Raw genomic sequence first — 9741 nt, forward strand, 5'->3', positions numbered from 1 at the left:
TGGCTTAAAATCCTGAGCTGTGGAACTTTCAGAAGACATTCCTAGTGGTAAGCTATGCGAGTGTCCTAACGGTTGGGAGCGTGTGCGACGTGCGGATATGGCACAGGCTCCACATGAGAGAAAAAAAAAATTACTTTTTTTTTTTTTTTATGCGGGCCAAATTTAATGGAATTGCCGAATTGGTTCGCGGGCCAGATTAAATATCGAAACGGGCCAGATATGGCCCGCGGGCCAGAGTTTGACACCCCTGATCTAGACTATCAAGCGTGTCTGGGTGTTCTGGTCTTAAAACGTCTCGGCCCCATTACAGTAAATCTTTGCTGGGATGTACTGAGAAGCTCCTACACAATGGCTCGGCGTGAGATGCAGTCTGGGATTCTCGCCAGCCTGGGCCTGTGGTTCACCTGGGAGAGGGTTTGTTGGCCATTCATGCTCGAGTTTGCTGCTAAGTCACGGAGAGAGCTGCATGTCTGGGCTGTTACATCCGTTCTAGTCCTGGAACAGGATGGCGTTTCCAGGCGTGAACATCATAAAAAAAGTTTAAATAGCAATTAAGGATGGAGTCAGCGATTTTTGAGAATACCTTTTTTCAAAATCACTTTTTGTCAAAATCAATGAATAGCTCCTCACGTGAAGTGAAGGCATGAAATTCGCAAAATGGAGAACTCCAGGGACAGCCGTTGGGCAGAACTGGAGTGTAATCAAGAACAAAACTAATAATCTCTGGAACAAACAGTCCCTTGGATTTAGAAATGGTGGCACTGAATGTCTTTCATTGTAATGAAGAGTGGAAATAAGTGAAACCACCTTGATCACAAGGAGCTTGTTAGAAAATGTTTGCGATGGCCCCTTTGGCTTTCAGCAGCGATAAGCCCACATAAAGCTGGAGCTCATGCATGAAAATCTCAGGCTCAGCAAAGTCATTCATGACATGCCACTTCAGGCCCTCCAGATGGAAGGGGACAGAGGGTCACAGCAAGCGGGTTACACTGTCTCTCACATGCAAAACAGAAAAAAAAACTCATGACCCCCATGCACACATATTCTCACATACCTGAACTGTGGGATGCTGTTCCCAAACGTTTACACAAGATATTTGTCTAGGGTGCACAGATGATTTGCACAAAAGTATCAGGGGACAAAAATGACAAGAGAAGCTCATTTGGAGCACCGAGATGAGACTCACGATTCATTTAATAAAAAAAATTCTGGGTGAGAGTTTGATGAAAACAGCTATTTTGGCTTTGTCCAGAGCTCCCCTTTTTTACAATACAAATTAAAATAGAATCAACTTTACAATCTAACTCACAAAAAAGAAAATAAGCTCATCTCCCCAAATGTCAAAAAAGAATCCCTTCTGCAAACCTGTACACTGTTTGTGTGATATCACAATCAATTATAAAACAGCAGTACTTATAAAAGAATGAAAAGGAAAGCTTTTATTAGCTACATAACAGGTTATTCCATTAATTATTAACTTTGAGGTGTTCATACAGCCCACAGTGATGTACACTGCATCAAAATGGTTGTGTGTATCTAAGCTTGTATTTAAGACCAATTTTTTCTATAAAAAAGCTACTGGTAAGATCCTGATTTAAAGGGATTGAGAAAGTATTGCAACCAACGTCTTGACAGAACATTTATTTCCAGGAAAACATATGAAAACATACTAGCAGGTATCATATTTTACCAGACCAGTTTTAAGGTAAGTTTTTCAGTTGATTACATGCTTAGTAACAGGATGAGATCAAGTTGACAGAGCAGTTGTTTTTCTTGCCAGGTGGCATTGTCCCTCACTGTTCAGGGGAAACTACCAAGTGAGACAAAGGTCAAGTATTGTGTTGGTACAAAAAGCTGTGGTAGCAGTGGTAGACACCAATGTTAACCTTTTCTTTTCAGAGGCTTGTTATAAAAAAAAAAAGGTAAATCTGTGTGGAATGGATCATGTGTGTGTTTGTGTGATTGAGATCTTTAAATATTTGTTCAGGTTTTATTATAGTGACTCTGGGCCATTAGGAGGGGCATATTAAACTCTGAAACCTCCTTTTATTCCTTCTAGATGGTTTGAAACTAAAAACACATTTTTATTTTGTTTCAAGCCGACATGTCATTTTACTTACAGGCTGGAACTCAACAATTGGAGCATGAAAAGCTCCAACCCAGAGCTGGATAAGCCATTACTAAGACAGTAAGAAACAAACTCCAGTAAAAATACTTTAATACAAATGCAATTTGGCAATCATTATAAAGAATCAATCATTTTGCTAAATTTAAACCACTACTCACTTACTCAAATATGAGTTAGTGTAGTGTACAATTTGTATGATTGCCAAGGCATCTTTTTAAAAGCGCAGAACATTTCCAATTAGGATCTAGGACAAAACAAATGCACTGAAAGCATCTTACAGAGGTTTGGATGCAGTCAAAATGTATTTAATCAAACATTTGAATCTGTGCTTGACAAAAGCCCCAGCAAACAACCTCCAGTACATGGAAATACATATGGGGTTAGTGGTAACAGTGTAAGTGTTAAGGCATACGAAATGGATATAGAACAAGCTGGAGATTGCTTCACTTCTTTAGCTTGAAAACTTAAAGTAATCTGTTTCAAGTCACGGAGGCCCTAAAGGTCTAAAAAGAAATCTGCTGCGGCTTCCAGACAGGTTTCTGTATATAGCTGCCATGTATAGTCTAGTGGCGAAAACACTATATATATATATGAACCTACTACACTCAAATTATTCTTGCTAAAAATAATACACATTTCCCTAAACCTCTGTGTGTTTGATTATAGGGGCCGTAAAAACAGGGTTTACAGTACCGTCTAGGTTCGTCCTCAAAACACTGCCTGTGGACATTGTGGGTCCGTCACTATCCACTATCCACTATCCCCTAGCAGAGTGAGAAACGACGTGAGTTGATGTTCATCTTGGTGACCCCGATAAGCCTGAGCGGAGCGGATAGGCCGAGGCCAGGGGTGACGGGACATTCACACAGCAGGTCTGACAGCTCGTCACGCTCCTCCATGCCAATGGTGGCGTCGTTGAGCATCCGGCGGTGCAGGTGGCATGTCTGCTCTATCTTCAGCTTGTTGATGTCGCTACGCAGCCTCATGAGCTGCCTGGCCAGCTGTTGGTCCTGCAGCCGCATGTCGGTCTGAAATGGAGGGAGGTACAGAGAATAACAGTGGTGCTCAAAAGACCTTGCTGGTTAGCTGATTAATCCTGTCCTTAAAGGGGCACTACCCAGTTTCAAGGAATGGGTATTTGTTTCCATTTGCAGAGTTTGCACTTAGTTTACAATACATGTTTTTCTTAGTATTGAATAATTCTATCATCATAAATGAAAACAAAATTATATTGAGGCTCCTTGAACCAAACGTAAGACAACATGGTTGTAAACAAATGCTGCTTTAAACCACAACAGTGAAACAGTGAACTGTTTGGGTAGCTTTCTAACTTCAAAAAGTGTTCCAGGGATCCAATTGTCTATGAGGAAACTTTGTTTTATTCTGTTATAAAATACCATAGAAAATGTTCACTTCTCTGACACACCCAAAGTTACATAGTGCACCTTTAACTCAGATTTTTCACGGACGGAGCTGCTCAGTTGTGTTTTGGCGGTCAAAGGTGGTGTTAATTGGTCGGTTTCAAAGGTACTTCTAGGCTGATTTTGTCATCTTTGACACAGCCAGGCTAGATGTCGTAACCCCCTATACACAGTAGCCCCTTTTACACAGCCAGTGATAGCCGGGAATATGCCGGCCTTTCGGCCCTCCGCCCTGCTGTGTAAATGCGACAGTTGCGGAACGAGGGAAGAAAGGTGCGAGTGATCGTTCCGGGAATTTTACTACCTCGGGGGGTAGTAAGATTCCCGACACAATCAGTTCCGCCTCTCTGTTTAAATGCTCCAGCTTGTTGTTGCGGAACAGGGGGGCGTTTGACGTTCCATAGTCTACGTTCTAAACATGCGACCATGTTAGCAGTTGAAGGACGTGTGTTTAACATTAATCACGGCCTGATGTCCCGTAAAAATCACCAAATAAAAGGAACGGTGTATAATCTATCTGATCATAAGGTCCGTTGCTCAATCCAAACCCCCGCGCTTCATTTTGTAGAGTGTATGAGTCTATTTCTGCCCAGGAGAAGTTGTACAATGGGAAAGCTAGAATAGGCTAAGTAAGGAATAAAGTATAGCGAACGGGTCACTTGCTAGAAATAAAGACCGACAAGCTGAAGCAGGAGCCTGACGCGCAGCGGAGGGCTCTTGTTCAGCTTGAAGGTCGACCTAGTAACGGGGGAATAGTCTGCTCGCCCCGCTAGACTGTCTGCTTCAGCTGACTGAAGGCTCCGGCTCAGCTGTTAGCCACAGAGCTACTGTTTTGCTAACACATTCCGCCGCCGCTATTATTATCCTAAGTCTGAGCGTATATCCACACTTTATTTCTGTCTACAGTAACGTGACTTCACACACTGTGTGTATGTGTATGTTTATGTCTGATTGGCAGATCGCTGCCCTCACAAAGAGACTCGCTCACAACCAACCTGTCACACACACACACACACACACACACACACACACACACACACACACACACACACACACACACACACACACACACACACACACACACACACACACACCACACACACAGAGGTGAAGTGGTCGGATTGATTTAGTCAGTTTGGTTAACTGTCCCAGTGATGTTGGACTCAGCGCGTAGCGAGATCAACTGGCACATCGTGGGGACAGTAAAATACGGCCCTCTTACTGCAAGCTCCAGCACTTCTGCTCTCAATTCACCGGCCAGTGTTGTTGTAAAGCAGCTGACCGGCGCGGCGCTAAATGTTTTCGTCACACCTGACGCTGTTTACAAGCACCTCTTTCATTCCGTAGCGCTGTGTAAAAGGGGCTACTGATGCGCCAGCAGGCCGGCGTTGCTTGGTTCTGTGTAAATAACACAGAAGCAAGCAAAGCCGGCATATTGGAGTGATGTTGTTCCGTCAATATGCCGCAATCTCTGTGTAAAAGGGGCTAGTGTTTAAAGGAATGGTGTGTTTTTATTCTTATGCTGAACTGTTTGGCATCCAAGTATGACATGGTCTATACTTGCTGGAGGTCCATGCGTTCGGCCCTTACATAATGTTTAAGAAAACCTCAAAGGAAAAACTCACAGTGGGACATCCACAAACTATTTTCTTCTCATCACAAGCTCTCTCAATTGTATCCCTTTTGCGTGTCCACTGATGGTCATCATCTATCTTGTCCACTGTCTTTGTGCAGAATGTGTAAGGCCACATACTGTGTGAGTATGATTCTGCCTCTGACGGTGCCTCTTTGCGTGCTCAGTGCTGGCTTATGCTGGTGAATGTGCAGTGTAATTGAGCGGAGTAAAAATTATTACTCGCAGAAACGGTGTGGAACAAATTTCTGTTGAGTCCCAATCAATCTCACTGACTGTGAATGGGATTCCTCTGGCCAGTGTCCGTTGTTTAATTCTAATTAGCTCAGTAGCAGGGAGTTAATCTTCATTTTAATTGCAAAACAAAAAAGTTCTACAAATTAAAATTTAAATCTCAGGTATCCAATATAGGGTATCTACATTTTGAGAGTTTAGTGCCTAAATAATCTTTGACAGAGGGTCATCCACTGGCTGCAAATATGAAACAAAATAACATATTTTAGAGACATCCTCTTAATAACTAGCTGCTCCATATTCCAAAGATAGATGAAAAATGTGTACAAATTGTGACAAAATTCAGAAAAGTCTTACCAGTTCTCTCCGCAACCAACTGAGAGCTTCATCGATGTTCCCAAATCCCTTCAGTGCACCTGACGGCAGCTTACACTGAATCACATCAGAGCCGACTACAGTCTCTTTGGGTGGGGTTACTTTTCCTTCGGGCTCAACTTGGATCATGGCCTTTCCATTTCCAGACCCTCCAAAGCTTTCCGACTCGAGCCGGGCTTTCCACTCCACGTACGAAGGTCTCCTGGTCTCCAGTCTTAGTTTCTCCGTCAAGGCCTTCAAGTTCATGAGATGGTCATCTGTAGGCAAATCCACGTCTCCCCCACATTCTGCTTGCTCCGGGACACCAGCCCTGTCCACCATAATCTGAGGACCCAAGCGCGCGTCCATTGTTAGAACTGACGAATATAAAAAGCTCCCTGAAAAAAGCTGAAAAAAGCACGAAAAAACAGATAACGATATCTGCTCCTCATCAATGGCCTCCGCTGGTTTTACAAATAGCCATAGTTTGGAAGAAGGGAGAACGGTTCCATTGGTGTTTTTTTAGGGCAGATCAGTCTTCAAAGCTGTAAAGAAGAGAATACGCAAGTCACTAAACATTTGCTGACTGTACTACTGGCATCCATCTCCAAATAACAAGAGACAAATCTGACCTGACATCTGACAAACAGGCTACATGTCAACTTTGGCATGACATACACAGTTAGTGTAACAGGATAGATTAAATCTCAGAGAGATTGAATGATCTGTATAATAATTCTCACATAGGCTATTGAATGCTAAAGGAACCACATATTGAGGGAAGACAGGACTTTCGTTTAACAGGATCAAACTGTTTCCATAGTAACAACACTGGCACTGTTAATGAATCAGCAATTTCCACCTAATGTCCTCAGGGCTTATATCGACTTAACCAACCTGAGGTGATACACGATCGGTAGTTGTGGACACAATGGCTGATAGTCTTACTCTTTTACAGAAACCCTTTCTATTTACACCTAAAACATGTGACTATAATAATACACACGTTTCACAATCTATTTTGATATATCCTGAATGTCAGGCATGTTTGAGCAGGCTAACACTCATGAGACATGTGAACACAATTTAACAATGTGTTTTTGTCTATTTTATCTGAAATGCTAATGCCAAAACGGTAAGAGTGACAATGACATTCCAAATGCCAATGCTAAACATCAGCATGGTAACCATAGTCAGAGGAATTTAGTGTGTAAACATGCTAATTAGCACTAAACACATACAGCTGACGGCTGAGAAATTTGCAGTATTTGTTCATAAACAAAGTATTTGACAAATTGACACATGGACTGATGGTGAAAAGTCAGAGGATCACAAGTGTCACCCTGAGAATGGCAAGTTTGTAGGCTACTAAATGTCACACTATTCATGAACTGGTTTTCAAGATACTTAACCTTAAACAATGCTAACCCTAGACGAAATGTCAGGAGATTACTAAAGTTGGCAGGGTTCGTCCTCTAGTGATCACGGATGTAACACAACAACTGAATCCAATAGCTGTGGAGCTATTTTAGTCTGGATCAAAGTGGAGGACCGCGGGAATAGACAAACATGGCCATTAAACCATGCAGGTCAAAAAAATAAATTCTCATATCCTTTTTAAAAGGTACCGTTTAAATTTACACAGAGGAATATGTCATCCAAAACTAAAACCCGGTATTTTTAATCCCACCAGTTCAGACACAGTGCAGTGACTATGGAGGCCCAATCTGGAAATGAAGTCACAAAGTTTATTTTTTATTTTATTTATTGGTTTATTGTAGCCTATAATATAAAATGATAAACACACACTCATACCAGTGGCAGCAAAAGCCGACTTCCTGCTCAATGTCTTCTTTCAAAGTCTTCAGAAAGTGGTTAGTGCTCACTTATTCTATAATGGGTACAGCAGACGAGCGGTGAAGTCATTGCCCCTTGTATCTAATGATAGGCCTGGCTTTCTTTCAAGGTAAAATGGACTTCTGACTGTACAGAGTGGCTGACTTATGAATGCATGGGAATGGATCTGTCTCCTTATTTTCTAAAGGAATCTGTGTCTCTAGAGACCGCATTGTTACAGGAGACCAATAAAGGAGGAGGAAAATCCATGCCACATACATTTTTAAAGAGTAGGGCCTATGTAAAGACCTTGTTTATGCACAGTGGGGAAGAGATTTAAATTGTCAATAGTAACTGCAGAGCCAGGCTTTAGAAAGGTTTAGAAACATGGGAAAAAGTGTATATAAACGAGCTGGGTACAAAATTACGAAGATATAAAATCATATCCGCAAAAAAAACTCTTGCTGGCTTGATCACTTTTGGAGAAAGTAGACACTTTTCAATGGAAGAGCAGGAAATAGGTCTTCAAAAGAAAGCCAAAATTGACACATTTTCTTTAGGGGAAAAAAGACCATCTATCCCCATTACCCAAACGTCCCACCAACGGGCATTCAAATGCCACCCATACAAGTATCACCCATACATTCTTGTGGTTTCATGGCAGCATGTGTTTGATTGCTCGGCAACATTCAGCAGCTGCGTTGCCACACCAACAGATTTTATTTTTGTGGACTTTGAGATGCTTAAACAGGCTCTCTGGCTCATGAAGACTGGCTCTCCCATCTGGAACATTCAGCCATGTCTTCACAACAAACATGACTGCTGCTGTGTATCTCTACGATCTTATGTATAACTTCACAGTGCTGTATATAGTACAGCATGGATGATATGAGCATTTTCCATAGGGATCATCAAAGAGCCTACACAAAAGCTATTCATAAAAGGCTAACGTCCAATTACTGTGGCATATTTGGATTGCTTTGTTGTGGCAACATAAACTTAGAAAGACTATCTGTGCATCAAAATATGCCACATTATCAGCCCATTACAATAAAGAACACAAATCCTCCTGTCTTCTTTATTGCTTGTTTATGTTCAGATGGAGGGATCTATGAAATTAAAGAGTAGCCTACATTTGGAGAGTCTGAGATACTTTGTTTTAGGCAATAGGGTAGGCTACTCTATAACAACATCTATCTATGGAAATGTAATTGTGGGCAATGGCCATCACTACGCCTTAAGATAAACATACCTTATTACAGTGAAATTTAGTAAGCTATATCTGCATATGTATGATGGGTTATCCTAGATAGCCTATGTCTTATTTTAAAATGTCACTTAACCTAGTCGTTGCCTTGCCCATTAGGGAAAAGGGATCGTTTAATAGGCCTTTATGAAAAGTTGTGGAAAAGTTTACTAATTTGATATTTTTTCTCATTTAGGTCATGTAGCCAAGTATCCTAATTGTTTTCCCCCTCATAAAGGCAACAACATGTTGCTCTTATTGGCTTCTTCAGGGAATAACCTAGCATCATTTGCACTGAAAATATTCCACATTCAGGCTAAAGGTTAAGTCACGCGTGGATAAACCGGGTAGCCTAATAGCCTAGAAATTCGCATTTAGCCTCTTTTTTTTGCTTCCATTCTCCCATTGCTGTTCTGATATTGCGCATGTGAAAAATGTTATTCAAACTGCGTGCGGCTCGTTTACCTTACAGGGTCCCTCCTGCTGTTGCAGTCCAACTTGGAGTCAGTCAGCCTCCCTGAGCACGAGCAGCCACATCGGGGAACACCGTCACGAGCCCGCTCTCGCTCTCTGATATTTATCCCCTCGCAGCTCCACGGTCCACTTGTTTTTAAGCAGAGCTACCGGAGGAGGGGCGGAAAGGTTGCGTCAGGTTGGGGTTGCTTGGAGACGTCCCAGGAATCCCTATCAGACTTCCCGCTGCATGAATATTACAATGGTTAGTGCGCCACAGATTGATAGCCTAACAGCGTTACTTTGTGGCATTATTTATTTCCATTCATCAAAAATACGGCCCACAGCACTCCCTTTCTTTTTCAATACAAAATACACAATGAGTACAACATGTGAAAAAACAGAAGACATAACACATGAATACAGACTAATTAAC

The 9741-nt window shown here is 41.9% G+C and overlaps 1 protein-coding gene across 1 annotated transcript; it reads right to left on the reverse strand.

Annotated features, from left to right (window-relative positions):
• Positions 1-1182: 1182 nt before the first annotated feature.
• Positions 1183-9455, reverse strand: fam167ab (family with sequence similarity 167 member Ab). The gene is made up of 3 exons (XM_080047390.1): positions 9318-9455; positions 5774-6315; positions 1183-3156 (listed from the first exon to the last, which is right to left on the reverse strand). Exons 2-3 carry the CDS (start codon positions 6137-6139, stop codon positions 2893-2895), a joined length of 630 nt encoding a protein of 209 aa, XP_079903516.1. The 5' UTR covers positions 6140-6315; positions 9318-9455; the 3' UTR covers positions 1183-2892.
• Between the last annotated feature and the right edge of the window lie 286 nt (positions 9456-9741).

Source organism: Ammodytes marinus (assembly GCF_949987685.1).
Source record: "Ammodytes marinus genome assembly, chromosome: 19".
NCBI classification, from domain to species: Eukaryota; Metazoa; Chordata; class Actinopteri; order Uranoscopiformes; family Ammodytidae; genus Ammodytes; species Ammodytes marinus.